The 21,501-nt window shown below is 41.1% G+C and overlaps 1 protein-coding gene across 1 annotated transcript in view; it reads left to right on the top strand.

The window, feature by feature from the left end:
• The first annotated feature begins 1,808 nt into the window (after window positions 1-1,808).
• The window catches only part of UBE2N (ubiquitin conjugating enzyme E2 N), a 34,686-nt gene continuing 14,993 nt past the window's right edge, over window positions 1,809-21,501 (top strand). The window contains exon 1 of the mRNA XM_058741805.1: window positions 1,809-2,124. Coding sequence (XP_058597788.1) covers window positions 2,095-2,124 — 30 coding nt within the window. The 5' untranslated portion in view covers window positions 1,809-2,094. The remainder of the gene's footprint in view (window positions 2,125-21,501) is intronic.

Raw genomic sequence — 21,501 nt, forward strand, 5'->3', positions numbered from 1 at the left:
GAAAGGCAAAGCTGCCCCAGGGAGAGGCCCACTTGGAGAGAAACTCATAGTCCGCATGAACTTGCCAGCAATGTGAGCCATCTTGGAAGTGGATCTGGGCCCATTCAGGCTGCCCAGGCTGACACAGCACAGCATGGGGCAGAGATGTGCCTTCCATGCCAAGCCCTGCCCGAATTGCAGATTCAAGAGCTAAGTAAATGATTGTTGTCGTTTTAAACAGTAAGGTTGAGCTGGTTTGTTAGGCAACAAGATAACTGGAAGAACACACTTCTAACCTAATAGTCATGCTGCTTTTCTTCCTATCAGGGTGAATTCTCCTGGGCCTTCTCTAAAATATTCTGAAAGTATCCTTGTCCGATGTCATTTACTATCCCAGATTCTTCTAATCACAGAACCACTCATTTCAGGCTTCTGGTTATGTGAAGTTCTCATTATTACCTCTGAGGCTTGGTTTCTCATCTAAAAAGCACTGGTAATAAGAGAACCTGCCTTATGAACTTTATAGTTAGATGAGGTAATCCATGTAATCATTTTGCATTGTGCCCCACACATGTTTTCTTATCATTTTTACTAGGTTTCTTGCACTCATAGTCTCCACTTCTTTAATGCTCTCTCTCTTTCTCTACATATAAATAGATGTAGATACAGACATAGATATACAATTATTTTCTTGTAGTCCAGTGCCATTTCACAGGCTATTTACTATGCCTGACATGCTCTTCCCTACCACGTCGGTTAGACTCTCATTTATCCTTGAAGTACTTCACTTCTTCGGGAAACCTTTTCTGACTTGTCAATCAATTAATGCCCCTGTGGGCTCAAACAGCGCCTTGGAAGAACCTCTATTATACCCCTTAATACACTGGGTTGTAATTAATTGTTTACTTGTCTCTCTACTCTATTGGACTCTAAGTTACTTGCAGGCAGTTACGGTCTTTATATTCTCAACCCCCAACACAGCACCTGGTATTGTCTGTGCTGTGCTAGGAAAAACTGTGGTTAAGCAGTTAAGGGGTCCATGTTTTGGGAGACACGCCTAGGATCAAAACAGCTCCACTTTCTCCTGCATAACCTTGGAAAAAGTTGACGTTTCTGAACCTCATTTGTAAAGTGGACATTGTAAAGTGGAGACAACATCTTAAGATTGCTGTGAAGATGAATTAAAATAAAACCCGTGAAAAAACTATCAATAGCAAGCAAGCAATCACCAGGATGTCACAAAATGCTTCCCGAACAATCCCATTTTCAGGTACCGCCACTCTAATCTTCCTTTAGAGCCTTGCGCTCCATGGGTAATCCCTCTTTTAGGGATTACTCTGGGCTCCCTAATCCTGTCCTTGGTCATTCTTCCAGCTAGCAACTCTGCGTCTCAACCACGAGGTCCGGGCGTTCAGAAGCCACTGCCCTGCCCCCAACTCTCTCCAAACCCTTTCTTTCAGCTTTCTCTGGGTTTTAAGGGGACCGATTTATGTGAAATTTAAATATCAAAATTTAAATATCAAAATTCTCTGGCTAGGGTTTTCCCGGATAACTTCCGAAGCCCGCATTTACGAGTTTGGCTACTGAGTTCCCATCTTCCACCTCCCTTAAAGGAAGGGGTCCGCAGCTCAGCTTCACCGCAGTCGTTCACCGCAGCGCCAACTGCGGCCGCGCGCAATGCAGGAACGTTGAATGAACCAAAAAACTAGCGGATGAATGAATGGGCTGCGTCCGCGCCCGGGCCTCTGTTACGCCGCCCACTGGTGCGGGCGGGGCGCCGGCCCCACAGTCCCACCACCGCGCGGCGAGCTCCGCCACGAGCGCCGGAGCTCCGCGCCGCCCGGCGCCGCCTCCCCCAACTCTCTGCCCCACCGGGGCTCGTCACTTCCGCCATCCCCAGGCCGGGGTTGGGGCGGGGAACGCGGGGGAGGGGGCCAGGTCCGAGGGAAGTCCGCCCGCGCGCGAGCAGGGACTACATTTCCCGAGGGGCCTCGGCGGCGGCGGCGGCGGCGGGCGCGGCAACGTCCCCCGGAAGTGGAGCCCTGGACTTCCACTCGTGCGTGAGGCGAGCGGAGCCAGAGTCGAGACCAGAGGCCGAACTCGGGATCTGACAAGATGGCCGGGCTGCCCCGCAGGATTATCAAGGTAACCGCCCAGGCCAACCCCCGGCTCTGTGCTCTGCTCTTGCCGGTTCGGCGGACCCGGCGGCGCGGCTCCTCGCTTCCTTCGGCCCGCGGCCGGCGCTGGGAGGCCCGAGGCCAGCGCGGAGAGGGTCTGGCCGCGGCGGCGAGGGAAGTCAGGCGCTGGGGAGGGGGCTCCGGGGAGACTTCCGGCCGCGGTGGGGCAGCCGGGCGGCGGAGACCGGGGGCTTCCAGGTGGCCGCCCCGCAGGCGGGGAAGGCCCGGCCTGCACATTGGCGGAGGGTGGGGCCGCTGGGTTGCGGGGCTCTGGTCTCGGATGCGGGCCGGTGCGGGCCTCTGCAGTCTCTCAGACCACCTGGGAGGAGGCCGCGGGCGCGCGGGAATCGCGGCGGGGCCCGGACTTCGGGCGGGAGCTGTGGCCCGACACAGCTCCTCAGCCCTGGAGCCTTCTTTTGGGCCGGGCGGGAGCGCGGGGGTGCGGAAGCCCCGGATTCAGAATGAATGAACCAGGAGAATGAGGCCGGGCGGGGCCCTATGCCCCGGGAGGCGGCTCCGGGAGGGCCGCGCGTCTTGCAGCAGTAGGCACATGTCCGCCGCTGGCTGCTGGGGTCCGGGGACGTGGGGCTCCGCGTCCCGCTGCCCTCGCTTTCGTGATCTCCTCCCTTTTAAATACGTTTCCTCCCGTTATCTCTGTGAAGTGATTTTACTCTGGTTGGCAAACTCTGAGAGCTGTTTTTGCTCAGAGGGAATAGTTTAACACAGCATTGGGGGAGGGGAGGGGCAGCGCAGGTATGGGAGACTGAAATCCTTTGCCTCTTGATTTTATGCACTTTTAATTTTAAACCATTCTTCGGCTCTTTATAAATACTACACTTTGACAAATGCATATGGAAGCATGGAAATCGACATACTTGTTTTGTAAATTCTTTACGTAATATCAGGTCCTCAGATGTGCAATATTTCTTGCAGTGCACAAAAACAAAACCTTGAACTTTCTTGTCATTTTTAATCAAAATTTTCGTTGCACCTCTATTGCTCAGAACCTCAGAACCTCTGTATGCGAGTTAAAGTGACTAACTTGCAGCATCGTTTCCTTGGCATAGCCTGGTTTGTTCTTCCAAAGTTTGCGGGGAGATTCATAGCAAGCCCAGGATCTTTTGAAGGATGATGTATTGTGTAGTGCTTCGTGCAATTGCACTTAAATATATCTGAGATGGCGAGGGTATCTCTAACCTAAAAGGTGCTTGATTTGGAGAAATAAGACGTTTTATGTGGTAGAAATTCTTAGAAATCAGGGAAGTAGCATAGATTGTCATGGTATGCTGGAGTTTAATAAAGTGAACCTTCATAGTGAGAAATTTGTTGTATTATGGATTTGTCTCAGATTCTGCACAAGGCAGTTTAATTGCTGTGTGCACTGGATGGTTCTTAACGATGTAGTTTTGCTCACGTGGCCCCATCATGTTTATTGAGGCCCAGTTGAAAATGAGGGATAGAGGATCCCTCATTTAAATTTTTGTTTTCTGTATTTGGGTCATCAACTACATAATACGAATTGATATTCAGGATAATTCTCCAGAACACGTAATGAATTAAAGATTTAACATTTTTTTTTTCCAGTTTGCTTGACTCTGGACATACTCTGCAGTAATACAAAAGCCTTGGATGGAAAAATAAATTCTGTGAAACTTTGTTTAATGAAGTTACAGAAATGACTTATGACAGTGAATTGAGGTCCTCATAATTTAGTTCATTTGGCACACAATAATTTAGTTTACACTAGGTATTTTCATTTTACTACTTAACCAAGACAGTGATAACTCATGATCATGATTTTACAGTATCTTGTGGATAGCACATCTCTATCTGAGATAGACTAAGTTTGTTCCAGTCACAGGGCTTTCCTTCTGTTTACTGCATTGCTTGTTTTGGCTTATTGTTCAGTTCTTGACTCACGTGTCATCTCAAAACACAGTTTTCCTCTCCCCCTCCTCTGCAGTTCCTCTTTATTCCCTTTATTTCCTTCTCTGTGTAGCAGTTATCACTATTTGAAGTTATATTTTATACCATTTATCTCTGCTCCTACTAAATCTCCATGAAGACAGGGATTCTTAGAATACTTGGGCATTGCTCTAATATCTAAAGGATGTGGTAGGCACTGAACCGTTGGTTGAATGAATGAATGTGCTTTAATTTCTGGAAGACGTTTTAGGAGAGTTAGGCTATATCATAACTTGACATTGTTATTGCTTAGTAGATTCTATCTAAACCAGTGTCTGAGCTAAAAGTCAATCTCTGAGCTAAAAGTTAATCTCTACTTCATTGAAAAGTAAGTCAATTTTTTATTCTGTCTAATAGGGAATACATACATAGAGCACAGCACTTGCAAGGTTCTAAAGGGTATATGGAGAAAATTAATACTCTCCTCTGTCCTTCAGCATTGAAGTTCTCCTGCCCAGACAACCATTATTTTTATTGTGTTCTTCCAGAAAGACAGAGAGACTTAGTATGTATATAGTAGGTTTGTTCCCCTCCTCCTGTTGCTAATACCTTACTTAGTCTTTTCCCTCCAAACCAATATATCTTTGAGGTGACCCATTTTTTTCTAATGTTTATTTTTGAGACAGAGAGCGAGCAGGGGAGGGTCAGAGAGAGAGGGAGACACAGAATCCGAAACAGCCTCCACGCTCTGAGCGGTCAGCACAGAACCTGATGCCGTGCTCGAACCCACATACCATGAGATCGTGACCCGAGCTGAAGTCCGATGCCTAACCGACTGAGCCACCCAGGCACCCCCGGGTGACTCCTTTTTTAAAGGGGTTCTTTGTGGAACCGTGTGGTTAGACCTTATTGCTGACTTTTAGATTGTCCTCCAAATTTGCATGCAAACAGTGCTGTAATAGTCTCATAGTTAGAGGTATTTTGTACACATGTGAGTTACAGTGAATCTTGGCAGTTTCATGTTTTGCTAGAATTTTTAGAATTTGCTTTTTTCTCTTTTCCTGGGCCAGAGCTTTTTTAGTCTCTCAAAGTGACTGAGCAATTAAAGCTTTAAATCACATTAAAAGACACTTAAAATAAAAGGTCCTCCCTAACCTACTCGTCATAAAGAATTAGTTACTTGGGGGGCAGATAAATGAGATCTGTCGTTGTGGCCTTGGTCAAAAATTTATTTCAGATTTACATGTTACGTTAAGAGTGGTGTTCTTTTGGGGTGCCTGGGTGACTCCGTTGGTTGAGTGTCTAACTTCTGCTCAGGTCGTGATCTTGTGGCTTGTGGGTTTGAGCCCTTTGTCGGGCACTGTGCTGACAGCTCAGAGCCTGGAGCCTGCTTCAGATTCTGTGTCTCTCTCTTTCTCTGCTCATCCTCCACTCATGCCCTGTCTTTGTCTCTCTCTCTCACTCTCAAAAATAAACAAAAAAATAAAAAAATAGTGATGTTCTTTTGTCTTCTCAAAATAAATCATGAAAACTAAAATATAGCCTTAAGAAACAGTAGTTAACTTACTCAAGGAGTTGACTTATTTGATTAAAACCTGGCAAACCAACCTGCTTAGATTAGATTTTTATTCTTCTGTTGGTGAGGTTTGGTTCCAGATTTTTAAAAACCTGATGTGATCTGACTCTGCATTTAGGCTTGAGTTGTGTATACTTTTTACTTTAATAATTTTGATTTTTAAAAATACAGATGTCACTTTTTCCCTATCACTGTTTATTTTCCTTATTTATTTTTTGAGAGAGGAGAGAGAGAGAGAGAATGGGACAGACAGAACACATGCATGTGTGTGTGCGTGAGTAGGGGAGGGGCAGAGGAAGAAGGAGAGAGAGAATCTTAAGCAGGCTCCGTGCTTAGCTCAGCCTGAGCTGAAATCAAGAGTATGGTGGGGCGCCTGGGTGGCGCAGTCGGTTAAGCGTCCGACTTCAGCCAGGTCACGATCTCGCGGTCTGTGAGTTCGAGCCCCGCGTCAGGCTCTGGGCTGATGGCTCGGAGCCTGGAGCCTGTTTCTGATTCTGTGTCTCCCTCTCTCTCTGCCCCTCCCCGTTCATGCTCTGTCTCTCTCTGTCCCAAAAATAAATAAAAAACGTTGAAAAAAAAAAAAAAAAAAAAAAAAAAAAAAAAAAAAAAAAAAAAAAAAGAGTATGGTGCTTAACCAACTGAGCCACCCAGGCCCCCCCCTCCCCCAGCACTATTTAAAAGCCAGTCATTTGATCATTGGATATCTATTCTAGTATATAAGGTAGTTTTTACTAAGAAAAATTATTTAGGAAACTGGCCCTTTTTTTAAGCCTTGAAAGTTCAATAATGTTTTTTTCCCATTTAAAAAAAAGCCATGAAATCCTTACGTGATGAGGATGGACTTGTTATATGTAATTAAAACATCCTTAGGAAACTGATAAACTTTTATAGTAAATATTTGACCAGAAACAGTGTGATTCTTGGCTCTTTTGGTTGTTGTCCCAATTTAAGAATTTTCTGACCATCCTAGGAAAATAAGCCTTACTTTTGCGGGTGACTTCTGGGGATTCAGATTTTTTTTTTTTTTTTTTTTTTTTTAAGTTCATTTATTTTTAGAGAGTGTGCACATTCTAGTGCTGGAGAGGGGCAGAGACAAAGAATCCCAAGCAGGCTCTGCCCCGTAGAGTATGCCAAAATCTAGTCAGGACGTTAAACCAGCTGAGCCACCCAGGTGCGTTGGGATTCAGATTCTTGACAAGCTTATTTGTAAATCATCTTGGTCTCCATGGATTCCAGGTTAAGAATCCCTGGACTACTTTTGGTAGTGATTAAACTTTCAGGTTATAAGGATATTGTTTAATATACTGCCTAATGTTTTGATTATGAAATGTGGGCATAATTGAAAGTAAATTAAAAATAGTTATTTATTTTTTAAGTTTATTTTGAGAGAGCATGAGCAGGGGAAGGACAGAGAGAGGGAGAATCTGAAGTGGGCTCTGTGCTGTCCGTGCAGAGCCCGATGCAGGCTCAAACCTATGAAACTGTAAGATCATGACCTGAGCCAAAATCCAGAGCCTAATGCTTAACTGACTGAGCCATCCAGGCGCCTCTCCGGTGTTATTTAAGCTTCCCTCTGTCAAGCACTTTCTTCAGTCCAGGTTGATCAGCTCTCCCACAATAGAAACTGAGTTTTGTCAGATTATCAAGCATTGCCTGAGTATCCACCATGCTGACTAATTATGGCATCAGAAATATGCATTTGGTTAGCAGAAGTTCATAATTTTTTCCACACTTGTGACCACTTCATAGGCATAGAGTTTTACACGTTAGAATGCCGATTGTTTTCATTCTCTGATGAGTCTGTAGACAAAGAAGTTGGATAACTAGGATTCTGCTTACAAGTTGATATCTTTGCTTTTCCCCTCTATACCTTATAGGATGGTTTACTTGAGTGTAAGTGGTTTTAAGAAGAAAGTAAGTTGTGCTACAGATTCAGGTAGTATGGATTGTGAACATAACATTTAAATTTGTTATCATGAGTTACAGATACGTATGCACTAGAGAAATACAGAAACAAGGAGATGAGGATAGCATCCACCAGGGCTTTGGGCATTACAGTTGTAGTAATCACAGTTTTGATGCAGGTGCCTAATTACTATATAATTTCATTTTCCAAAAACAAAATAGATCTGAAAGGCGTATGTAGTAATTTTATATCAAGAATAGTCCTGTATGAAAGAGGAGTTGGACTTGTATTTTATTATATAGTTGAAATTTTCTTTGCAAATTTAGGGTATGAAGGACATCAGCATGAATATATAAATTAGGAGGTGGAATAATAGGGAATCAGTTAACTTCACCTGAAGTCTTAGCAATTTCTAAAAATGCTTCCTAAGTGAACTTTTTTTTTTTTTAATGTTAAATAGTTCTTTTTAATTTGTGGATTAGATATGATGTAAGATCACCATAGTCTGAGAACTGGTCCTAGCATCTCTGGTGGCAGAAACTATTATGTGATTGGATGAGCCCTCAGAGAATCAACAGAAAGACTTCTTTGTCTTTCAGAGCTGTACCACACTATTCAGGGTATTGTATATTTGCTAAAGTCCTGGTTGTAGCTATTCTAAAATCCCCTGAGGATACTTAGAGATCAAAATTTTTATAATTCTGACTTGGCCTACAACTCAGATGTTTCTAAATTATTATGATTCAGCTATAAAAGTCCTCCTATGTTATTTATTATAAATAAATAAGTGTAATCTCTGTGCCCAACTTCAGACTCGAACTCATGACCCCGAGATCAAGAGTCACATGCTCTATTGACTGAGCCAGCCTAGTGTCTCTAAAGTGCTTTTAGACATTGGTTTCAGAATCCAATGTTGACATATTTTGCTTTTTGGCTATTTCCTGTTGAGATTTTAAACTCTTAGTTTTCAGTATGTGTCTCTCAGTAATTTGGTCTGTTTTGGGCAAATCTGTTTTTTATTTTCAAAGTCTTTACAGTCTAGTAACTGAAGGCATTGTACAATACCAGGAAAATACTAGAAGGAAGCATAACATGTTATTTTTATGTTTTGAGACTATGGGTGCCTTTATTTCTTCACAACTTTTAAAGATGTTTTCATTTATTCTAAGGAAAATGTCCCCATAAAGTCTGTGTTTTTATGACCCTTAAGGACATTACCATCCACTTCACCCCCTTAAAATAGGGCAGGGACAAAAGTGACTTTAGTAAGCTATTTAAGAGCCCAATACCGAGTTTCATTTTTCCATAACATTGCAATTTGTCTGCCTTTTTATTATCCTTTTTTAAAAATCCATTCTTAAGGCATGTTTCAGTTCAATTAAATGGGCATTTATTGAAATGCATAATGCATATTTAGCTCTAAGCTAGGTGAACAAGAAAGACATCCCTGTCTAAAGACAATCCCTGTCTAAGAAACACGTCATGAAACAAGAAATTAGGTGAGGTGAGTTGTGAGAGAAGATATACATGAGATTTACCCTAGTCTGAGGGTCCAGGAAAGTAAGGATGAGAGAATGTTATTAAAGTTGAAGAGAAGGAGGGATTGAGTTTGGGTAGATGGAATAGCAGGTAGGAAAGCTGGAAGGAGAAAGGGAGAGGGAGAAAGTGCACAAAAGTATAGCATATTCCAGAAATCCAGTATGTGTGATGGATAGGATCTTATATATAATTATCAAGTTCCCACAAGAACTATTAGTGTCCAAATACTACGTGTAGAGAGTTGACATCAAGAACTGTTGGGCAAAGAAAGCATTGTTAAGTTTTGAATTGTTAAATTCAGACTTAGGGTATGAATCATTCACCAGAATGCCGTGTGGCAACTGTTCTTGAAGTGAGATTGGTCATACGGTTTTTATTATGTAAGGAAGACATCTTTTATTGAGCACTTACTATGTATGATGCATTGTTCTAAGCATGTTACATGCATTAATTTATTTAATTCCAACAGCAATCCTATGATATGGATGTTAGTATTAGTCCTGCATTACAGATATAGAAGCCTGCACAGAGGTGTTAAATGGTTGGTGGAGCTGTGATACGAACCTCTGCAGTCTAAATCTATAGACTGCAGGTGCTGTAGATGGAAGGCGCCAGAGCTTATCTGCCCCTCGATAATAACTGGCACTGTATGTATTTTTGTATTTTATCATTTGGACAGATGAAGTGGAAAAACATGTTCATGTGCAGAGTCTAAGTGCTTAGCTTTCTTCTTTTTCATCAGAAGTCTCCTTATTGCAGTTTAATTAGAGGCTTTTGCACAAGTGAGTCCCTGTTTAGTAATAGTTTCACATAGGATGGAATGCCTCTGGTCTGGGGCGGTATATTCCTCTCCTGCCCTTCTGAATCCTTGCATTTGGGGAAGTTTGGGGTTCTGGTGAGAAGGAACTAAAGAGCAGCTATTCCCTTCTTTCTTGCTATTTCTTACTAGCAAAATACATTTGAGGTATCACTGCATCAGAGCATAGTGTCTCTAATGTTAATTTTAAACGATATTTTCACCCAGGGGCACCTGGGTGGCTTAGTTGGTTAAATATGCAACTCCTGATCTCAGCTCATCTCGGGGTCATGAGTTCAAGCTCTGCGTAGGGCTCCATGCTGGGAGTGGAGCCTACTTAAAAAAAATTTTTTTTTCACTCATTAAGCCTAAAAATAGATTAGAATTATTACACTCATTTATACATTAAATTGAATTTTGTGTTTTCAACCCACGGTGGATATTTGTGTCTGACTGTTTTCCTCACTCTCATTTGGAGAGAGTAGGGAAGAGTGCTGTTCCAGTAGAATTTTCCCTACACACCTGCATATACTAGAATTCTTCTTTTGGCTTGTTAGAAAAGTCATTTTTTACAGTTGGAGGCACAGTGATTTACAGCTGTAAAGCTTGCAGTTTCTTGCCTTTACATTTTTTCAAATAAAGCACTCTGTCCACCCTGTCTTTATTGGTGCCCTTCAGGAAAGGGTTAAGCTGAAAGTGCTGCAAGCTCCATTCAGGTTCCTACCACTGATACATTGGAGATCAGTGAATACTTGGCCAAACCTCGCCTGTTTCCTGTCAGAGTCTTCTCCCAGTTTCATTGGGAAGGCTGCTGGTGTATGGGTGTAGAAACTAGAAGATATTTTCTGTGAACACTTGTTTATGATCTGAGTTCATGGTTGTACATCAGAATTATCCGGGGCATTCATAAATTTGACATACACCAGCCTAGCATGGTTTGTTGTTGTTGTTGTTATGTTTTAAGATCTCCAGATGGTTTTTATGGGCATTTTGCAGGTACAATGGCCTTGTGTGTGCTCCACTTCAAGGTAAAGATGGGTAGAATGTGGGGGATACAGGATATAAGTAAAGTCACATAGCCAGGACCTTCTCATTTGTAGAAAGCACGGCATCAATGGAAACGCCAAAGACATGACAGTTTGGGGGTGGGGAAACCTTCAAGACTGGTTTAGGGAAAGAGTTTTTAGAATGACATTTGAGTTCACATTTAAAGGCTGAGTAGAAAAGTGAGGTGGGGGTGTGTGTGTGTGGAGAGTAGAATGTCATTTCAGGTTAGGCATCTCAAAATCTCCAGGAAGATACTTGAGCAGTGCTAAAGCTGTAATGTGAGTCAGCACTTCTTTGCTTGGACCACAGACATTTTAAATGCAGTCTTAATTTGAAACATTTTTTTCTTCAGAAGTCTAGTTTATGAATGTATTCATTATAAACATTCAATTAATATACTAAGTATGTTCTATAATAAAATAATACAGAATTATTTCCTCATTTTCTTTTGCTATTTTAGTCTTCAGTTCATAGGTTGAATGACTAAAATCTTACTGAATATGGAAGGAAAAACCTAAATGCTCCATTTATTTTTTTGAGATATAACTCGTGTTCCATAAAATTCATCCATTTGAAATGTACACTTCAGTGATTTTAATAATTGACAAAGTTGTGCAGCCATAACCACTAATTCCAGAACATTTTCATCACCCCGAAAAGAAACCCTACACCCATTAGCAGTTAATATTCACCCCTTCTCCTTCAACCTCCGAGAACTGTTTATCTACTTTCTGTCTCTCTGGTTTCATCTGTTTCTGGACATTTCATGTAAATGGAATCATAATACATGGCATTTTGTGTCTGGCTTCTTTCACTTAGCATGTTTTCAAAGTTCATATTGCAGTGTGTGTCAGTACTTCATTCCCTTTCAAAATTTTTAGCTGAAGTTTCCTAAGTTAATAACTTTTAGGAAATGACAGTGCTGAATGAAACAAAGCAGTACTTTCAGCAGGTAGGTAATCTGTATTTATTCCCCCAAACTAGTCACATTTGAAACCTGCATTGCTTTAGAACATTTAAGAAATATTCTTGAGCCTTCTAAGCCATTATTGTTTTTTTAAATTGTCAAAGGTAGTAAATCTTTATCTTTAAAGATTAGATTTGATTGCTGGACATTGAGAAAATTAAGCCAATGCTGGTGAACAATGGTTAGGGATCAGCACTTTTATTCTTACCTCAAGGATTAAGAAACTTTGTGACCTTGGCCAAGTCACTTACTTTCCCTGAGAAAACAAGCATGGGAGGGGCGGAGGGAGGGAGGGAGGGAGGGAGGAGAGAGAGAGAGAGAGAGAGAGAGAGAGAGAGAGAGAGAGAGAGAGAGAATGAGAGAGAATTTTAAGCAGGCTCCATGCCCAATGAGGGGATCGATCCCATAACCCTGGGATCATGAACTGAGCCAAAATCAAGACTTGGATGCTCAACTGACTAGTCACTCAGGCGCCCCTCAAAGTCCTGTTTTAAAACTTGGTGATTATTTGATCCCTTTGGGCAGAATTTAAAACAGTGAGAAAAGGCCATGATCGCATAGTCCTGGAACTGATTTTCCCTTTTGGCTTTTAAACTGGATCTTAGGCAATCCCTCCCCCCGCCCCATGTTAAAATGCTGAGTAGTAAGCAGTATTCTGAAGTATATGTATAGTTTTCTAGTATAACTAATATGCAGGCCTGTATCCTATCAACTTTGAAAGTTTTAAAGCCTCTTTAAATGTTTATGTTCTCTTGGGGTCTCCTTGGACCTTTTCTCATTATATATTCCTTTGAACACATTTATTTGCTTAACTTGGTTTCAGTCCACATCGATCAATTATTCCAAAATCTAGTGCAGTTTCAGGTCTTTCCAACTGCCTGCTTTTTATCTTCACTTAGATGTCTTGCAGACATTTTTTTTTCCGTTTTTTTTTTTTTTAATTTTAGTTAAATAACATACAGTGCAATATTCGTTTAAGGAGTATAATTCAATGATCACTTGCATTGAAGTGCTCATCACAGCAAGTGCCCTCCTTAATACCCATCACCCATCTAGCCCATCCCCCACCCACATCCCTCCATCAGCCCTCAGAGTTCTCTTATTATCTCTTGTGGTTTGTTTCCCTCTCTTTTTTCTTTTCTTCCTCCTTTCCATATATTCATCTGTTTTTCTTAAATTTTACATATGAATGAAATCATTTGATGTTTGCCTTTCTCTGACTTATTTTGCTTAGCATGAAACATTCTAGCTCCATCCACATTGTTGCCAATGGCAAGATTTAATTCTTTTTGATGGCTGAGTAATATTCTGTATATATATACACCACATCTTTTTTTTTTTAATGTTTATTCATTTTTTTGAAAGACATACACAGAGCACAAGCAGGGGTGGGGCGGAGAGAGAGGGGGACACAGAATCCGAAGCAGGCTCCAGGCTCTGAGCTGTCAGCACACAGCCTGATGTGGGGCTCGAACTCACGAACTGCGAGATCATGACCTGAGCCGAAGTCGGACACCTAACTGTTTGAGCCACCCAGGCGTCCCTATACCACATCTTCGTTATCCATTCATCAGTCAGTGGGCATTTGGGCTCTTCCATAGTTTGGCTATTGGCTGTTGTTGATAATGTTGCAGACATTTTAAAATCAACTTTTTTTTTTTTTTTTTTTACAATGAAATGTATTCATATTGCTGTCTCCCCTCATGTGAGTCCGCATTTCTAGTGTTTCTTCTCTTTATTATGTCACCATTAACCCAGTTGCATGAGATTTACTCCTTCTCTTTCCTCCCCTTGTTTCTCTTCCACATGCAGATTGATTCAGCCTGACAAATGTATCTGGCATCTGTTAACCCATTCCTGTCTTCTCTCTTTCCAGTTGTCTTTGTTTGTGGGCCCTTATTCATCCTTTCCTGATTGTTTTTGCAATCTCAGAACTCCTCTCTCTGTCTTCACTCACTGCCAACCCTCTCTCCCCATTTTCCACACCATCATTCTAAAAACATTGATGTGATATGGCTCTCCACTGTATATAGGATGGAGTTCAAACTTTTCAACTTGGCATATATGACTTTTTGACCAGCTGGCCTTTTCATCTTATTTCATTGGCATCTCTTTCCTGTCTCCTCTTTCTTATACAACCTCCGATAGTGATGTTTACCAGCCAAAATGATGTATTTTCTGGCTTCTGGATTATGCCATGTTTGCAAGGAAGCATCCCTCATCAAGTGTGACTGCCCAGCATTCTGTGTTGTTTGGGTTTGTTTCCTCTGCTCTCCTGGGAATGTTCTTAATAACAAGTAGATTGTGGTTTAGAACTAGAAATACTATTTTCTGTTATTTCTATAAGTTCCATGAAAAGAAAATCAGGGATCAAATTTAAGTTCTTTGCTTTGTTTTCTGGGATCCTGTTGAGGCACTCTGGGAAACCCATTGTTGGGTCCTGTTGTTGAGTCATTAATTACAGTGAAAAAAATATGTTAAAAATTTTTTTTTTTTACAAATTGTATACACTGAAGGTGTACAGCATGGTGTTTTGATATGTGTATGTATACCTTTTGAAATGATTACTACAAACATGTAAACGTAGGTCTTCCCATAGCTATTTTTTTTTGTTGTGGTCAGAACACTTGAGATCTATTCTCAGCAAATTCCAAGTGTGCAATACGGTACTATTGTTACATGTGATAAATTAGGTCTCCGGAATTTATTCATCTTATAACTGAAAATTTTTACTTTTTGTTTTTTTCTTATTTTGAAAAATTTTATTCTTTGATTCATACCATCTTCCCTTTTCCTCCACCTTCTAGCCTCTGTGGTAACCTCTATTCTACTTAGGGTTTGTTTGTTTCTTTTCTTTCTAAAGATTCCACACATAAGTGAGATCATGCATATTTGTCTTTTGGCTTACTTAGCATAATTTTATTGTTGCAAATGGCAGGATTTACTTATTTTTTTAAAGCTGATGAAAAAATATGTTAATTTGCTCTTTGTAACCATTGGAAAAATAAAATATTTGGCACTCCTTGGGTCAAAGTTTTAAGCACCATATATACTTATTAAAAAGCCTATATAGATCCTTGCTCTGATGGTTCACACACATACATACTAGCCTTTTTGTTTTCTGCTGTTTAATTGATAATAATTGATTAGTCATAACAGGACAATAAACAAAGGTGTTGGAGAATTCTGATGCTGGCCCCTCATTGTAGGGATTACCTTAGCAGGTTTTCCTGTGTTAGAATGCAGTGGGACCCTGACTGCCAAGAACCAAGTACTAGTCAGTGAGCAGGCTTTCGTTCCCTGTGTCCTACAGGTATGTATTTTAAAAATGCAGCTCTTTTAGTCTACTGTCAGTGAAAAAAGAAAGTGAAACTAGCATATGTTCCACCTTATGAGTAATCAAGTTATAGCAATTTTAATATTCTTAGCGTGCACACACATACTTCTTTACTCCAAAGTAGTCCTTTATTTCTTGAGTTGAATCATCAGGCCAGTTATGGTTATGATTTATGTATGTTAATTTTTTAAACATTACAAGTATTATTATGCTGAGTATGTTTGTTCTTTGTACTGATTATAGTTAGTTTTCTCTGTTTATGGCACTGAAAATATTTAATTCTTTCTGCTTCGTATATGTCAGCCACTTCATTTTGCCAATAGCTGGCATATGTAGTCAGAATAATTTAATATTTGATTTTAGTAAAATGAAAGCAAATGTATGGCTGGAGCGGGGGCAGGGCGGGTAGAAACAATAAATTTAAGAAAAAAGGGAAGAAAGAAGGTTATTTTTTTTCTAAGACCCCAAACAGGTTGTATTCCAAGTCCAAAGATTCACTTTAAAATTATAAAATTATGAGGTATCTTGGTGGGGTACCTCGGTATTTCAGTTGGTTAAGCATCTGATTCTTGATTTCTGCTCAGGTCATGATCTCACTAACCAAGAGACCTTGCAGTGCAGAGCTTGCTTGGAATTCTCTCCTTTTCTCTGCCCCTGCCCCCAGATTCTCAAATAAATAAACATTTAAAAAAATTATAAAATTGTGCATGTTTCACATTATCATGCTGCCTCTTATATCGTAGAATCAATCCCACAACCTTGGTTGGAAAACAAGTATCTGGAAAAAATGTGATTAATTGCGAAGTACAGAAATGTTGCCCGTTTCACTCAGTATTAAGAGTCTTGTTTTTATCTGTAATGAAAAAGCTTTATAATGGAACTGAGAAAGACTGAGAAGGGATATTTATTTATATCCTCTGGCAGGGAGATCCCAAGGATTATTCTCTTAATCTTGTTATCTGCAGTTTACCTTTTTCTGTAGATTCATTTGACTCCCATAGATGTGAAGGTGTTGCCTCAGAGTATTGCTGGACTCTAAATCTTCTGTCAGGGGTATTGGAGAAGTGTGGCTGGGGAGAAGTTGGTCGTATAGGGGTTGGGAATCTCAGAAATCTTGCCAGATTATGAAATTGGGTTGTTCACATTTGGGTATGGCTTGCATTGAGCACGAATCATCAGATTGTTCTCTGAAGGGCATCTAGCTGTGGTCTGCTGCTTTAAAAAGTGAGGAATGGTGGATCTTAGTTGGTATAGTGTTGGTCTTGACCTCTGTGAAACCTATACATTGTTACCAGTAAACCACATTTTTAAAATGTTGAATTGCGGAGCGCCTGGGTGGCTCAGTCGGTTAAGCGGCCAACTTCGGCTCAGGTCACAATCTCGCAGTCTGTGAGTTCGAGCCCCGCATCAGGCTCTGTGCTGACTGCTCAGAGCCTGGACCCTGTTTCGGATTCTGTGTCTCCCTCTCTCTCTGACCCTACCCCGTTCATGCTCTGTCTCTCTCTGTCTCAAAAATAAATAAACATTAAAAAAAAAATTTAAAAATGTTGAATTGCATTTGACACACAATGTACCATTAGTTTAAGGTGTTACCACATAGTGACTAGGACAAGTTTATACTTTATGCTGTGCTCACCACAAGTGTAACTAGAGTCCGTAACCATGGAAAACTATTACATTACCATTGACTATATTCCCTGTGCTGTACCTTTTATTCCCATGACTTATTCCATTACTGGAAGCCTGTGTCTCTCACTCCCCTTCACCCATTTTGCTCAATCCCCGCACCTTCCTCCCCTCTGGCAACCATCAGTTTATTCTCTGTATTTGTCTGTTTGTGCCTTTTGTTTGTTGTGTTTTTTTAATTCCAAATATGAGTGAAATTATGGTATTTGTCTGTATCTGATTTATTTCACTTACATTATACTCTCTAGGTCCATCCATGATTGTCTCAAATGGCAAGATCTCATTCCCTTTTTTTATAGCTTAATAATATTCCATCACACACACACACACACACACACACACACACACACACACGCACCACATGTTCTATATCCATTCATCTGTTGATGGACACTGGGGCTCCTTTCATATTTTGGCTATTGTATATAATGCTGCAATAAACAGGGATGCATATATTTTCAAATTAGTGTTTTTGAGTAAACCACCCTTTGAATACTGAATTTGATTATTTGATTCTAGTTGTTAGATATGGGCATTGTGGCTTCTACTCATGTCCAGTGGAAGGGCTCCCAAACATGTAGGGGCCTGAAGTACTTGCATGGGCACCCTCTAGGATTGGCATTTCCTTAACTGGCATAACTGCCCTTCTACTTCCCAGCTGTCCTTTTATCCTTTGCAGAGTGGAGGGCAGGAGTGGGAGGTTGGGGTGGTACTAAGTGGTGTGCAGGCAGCTGGACTAATCCTTACTCTGGCAGTTCTGTGAACATGTGGGAGCTATCACAGATAAAATGTGTTACCAGGGGGCACCTGGGTGGTTCAGTTGGTTAAGTGTCAGACTTCAACTCAGGTCATGATCTCATGGTTTGTGAGTTCAAGCCTGGAGTTGGGCTCTCTGCTGTTAGTGCAGAGCCTGCTTTGGATCCTCTCCCCCCTCTCCTTCTCTGTCCCTCCCCTGTGCATGCATGTGTGCGCTCCATCAAAAATAATAATTAAAAAGTGTTACTTGACTGAAAGGGTGAAAAGAGAGCTTTAAGGTATTGTGGTAGAATAGGAAGCAGGTACCACTCACAAATCTGGGAAGAAAACAGAGAAAAGATTGAAATTATTAAAATTTAGAAACTTGGGTTGAGGGGCCCCAGCTGGGATGTAGACATCTGAAGGGAGATAGGACAATTACACTTAGGGTAAGGGGACCCTTGCTGCAACTCCCCTCCCCCAACATACACACCATTTGACAGTCAGGATTTTTAAAAAGCAACATATAGGGGTGCCTGGGTGGCTCAGTCGGTTAAGCGTCTGACTCTTGATTTAGGCTCAGGTCATGATCTCATTGTTCGTGAGCTTGAGCCCTGCATTGGGCACCACGCTAACAGCACAGAGCCCAGAGTCTGCCTGGGTTTTTTTCTCTCCCTCTCTCTGCCTGTCCCTTGCACGTGCACACGTGCTCTCTCTCTCAAAATAAATAAATAACCTTAAAAAAGTAAGCAACATATACTATAGAGAAGTGCCTTTGTTCCAAATCAGTTGAATCTTTTCCCCTGTATTTTGGACCAACCTTCAAATCTCAGGAAAGACCAGAACTGCGTGTCTTCAAGCTAGGATGTTAAAGCAGGGTTAGAGAGAGAAAAATGCCAAAGCAAATGGTACTTCCACAGTTTATCCTTGGTGACTCTCTGCATCAGCTCTAAGGACACTTCGTATATTATGAGAACAAATGAAGAAACATTTTGTATTTTTAGCTCTGATACACCTTATAGTTCTGACTCTGTCGTTCACCTAACATGAGTGTGTGGATGTGAGTGAAGCACTGCTGGATGCTGAGGATTCAAAGTTCTAACTGTTGAGTGTAAAGAGAGCCCTTGACCGGAAGTGGGCTTCTATCCATGTTCTGTCACTTGTGTACATTTCCAGAGGTGGTTCTGGGGCTTAAATGAAACAACATGTGTGAACAACCAGGTCAGTTTTAAGGATTAATTCTGGTGTCAATCCCTACACCTTGGAGTTCTAACTAAATTTATCTAGCTTTCTAATTCATTAGCTTCTGAAAAGCCAGTATCCTTCCTAAGGTTTGGCCATTTATCAAGTAGTTGAAGGTCTTGAGGTTTCCTTTTGCCTGCTGTTAACTCAGACACACGGCTCAGCCCTTTCAACAGTTTCCATAAAAGCATCCACTGTGTGATTGCAAGCATTTTGCAAGTTGAGTGATTTTTTTTTTTAATTTTTTTTTTTTTTTAAACATTTATTTATTTTTGAGACAGAGAGAGACACAGCATGAACGGGGGAGGGTCAGAGAGAGAGGGAGACACAGAATCGGAAGCAGGCTCCAGGCTCTGAGCCATCAGCCCAGAGCCCGACGCGGGGCTCAAACTCACGGACCGCGAGATCGTGACCTGAGCTGAAGTTGGACGCTCAACCGACTGAGCCACCCAGGCGCCCCCTCAAGTTGAGTGATTTTTATTGGAGAGTTAGGAGTTTAAGCAGCCAATGGTCATAAGCCATGTCCTTGGCTCTTGGTGTTTTTCCTCTAGTTTCTTTCTTCCTGTGTTGCTCCACTGCTCAAATTCATAACTGCTTGATCAGTGTAACTCCTGCCTCTAAGTCTCAACAAATAGGTGAATAAAGAGCCCTGTCTACCCAAATTAAGACCCAATTGCTGCCCTCAATATGCTCAAGACACACACTACACTTTCTTTTTCCTTTTTTTTTTTTTTTAATTTTTTTTTCAACGTTTTTAATTTATTTTTGGGACAGAGAGAGACAGCATGAACGGGGGAGGGGCAGAGAGAGAGGGAGACACAGAATCGGAAACAGGCTCCAGGCTCCGAGCCATCAGCCCAGAGCCCGACGCGGGGCTCGAACTCACGGACCGCGAGATCGTGACCTGGCTGAAGTCGGACGCTCAACCGGCTGTGCCACCCAGGCGCCCCTCTTTTTCCTTTTATATAAACTTTATTGAGGTAGAATTTACATACAAGTGATGCATCCATTTTAAGTGTTCAAATTTAAGTTTTGACAACAGCTGTAAAACCAACATCTCGTTAAGATTTGGAATATTCCACCCCAGCACAACACTTAATTAAAAGATTATACTGTTTTGAAGTGTGGTTTCACTTTATATAGGGGGTGTCTTTCTTTGGTGTTACACATTACCTTTAACAACATCTTTTTCTCATAGGCTTTGGTGTGGTCATTTCTGGAGGTGTACTTTTGAACACATCCACAGGTTTCCTTATGATAAATTCCAAGATGTGAAATTTTAAAGATTGGGTTAGTTTGTAATCCATCCCACAAGTGATGTATGTGAGAGCCAGTTTTCTCCACAACACTAAATAACTTAAAAAGTTTGTCTATTCTGAGTTTTAAGGGTTTTCTTGATAATGAGACATTGCCACTTTCAGAATAGGGTTACTTAAAATGCTTATTCAATTTCCTTGGGTGATTTTATTTTAAAAACATTTTTTCTTGCTGTTTTTGGTAAGTAGCACTTGCATGTGTTACCAAATCAAAAGGATACTCACTGAAGTGTCCCCCACCTCTGTGTCTCAGTCATCTAATTACTTTCCTCAAAGAAACCACTATTGGACCACATAAATCAATTATTTTATAATTTTGTAAGCTTTTGTTATTTTTGTTTGCAATTTTGTTGTTGTTTAGGTGCAGTTTTACATGATATCATATTCACACTGCTAGCAAACCCTAAGTCCAGCATTCATACTGCATTATTGCAGAGACTAGCTGTCCACATGAAGTGGGTGAATCTGACCCAGTATTATACACACTTTGTCATATAATATGTCTGCCTCGGTATGTGAATTTGTGGTTATTTCAGTTACATTAAAATCTGAGTTGTCTGGGTCATTTCCTTCTCTGGCTCAGTAGCACAGGACAAAATAATCATCTGAAATCACAGAAGAATAAAATATCTACTGAGTTATATACTCCAGCTGGATCTTTTGAGATTATTTAATTTTCAAACTAGATTGATAATGTGTGAAACATTAAAATTTCTAACCTTGGTTTCTTGAGAAGTTTCATTTCAAATTGTTCCAAAAACCTTGAGGTAGAAAACTGAATCTTTAATACATCAGCCAGTATTGAGCAAATGATCATTATTAAACTCGACAAAAATGATTATTAGATCATCAAAGCTGCTAATGGGGCAAAGGAAACTTAAGCCCGATACTCTGGTGCTTAGTGTTTGGTCCTTTAAGTGCACAACTTGTAAGGAAGATATCAAGGCCATGTTTTTTTTTTTTTTGTTTTTGTTTTTAATGTTTATTTTTGAGAGGAAGAGCGTGAGCGGGGGAGGGGCAGAGAGTGAGGAGGACAGAGGATCTGAAGTGGGCTCTGCATTGACAGCAGCGAGTCTGATGTGGGGCTTGAACTTATGAACCGTGAGATCATGACCTGAGCTGAAGTCCGACATTCAACCCACCGAACCACCCAAGTGCTCCTCCAGGCCAAGGCTTTTAAGCAAAAGTGTGAATTAGTTCATAAAGATTGGGTTTAAAGCCTTAAAAAGTCCTTTTTTCTGTATACTCCTGGCCATTTATGGCCACTGTCTGGCTCCTTAAAGCCTTGGGCCT

Source organism: Neofelis nebulosa, chromosome 8, assembly GCF_028018385.1.
Source record: "Neofelis nebulosa isolate mNeoNeb1 chromosome 8, mNeoNeb1.pri, whole genome shotgun sequence".
Classification (NCBI taxonomy): Eukaryota; Metazoa; Chordata; class Mammalia; order Carnivora; family Felidae; genus Neofelis; species Neofelis nebulosa.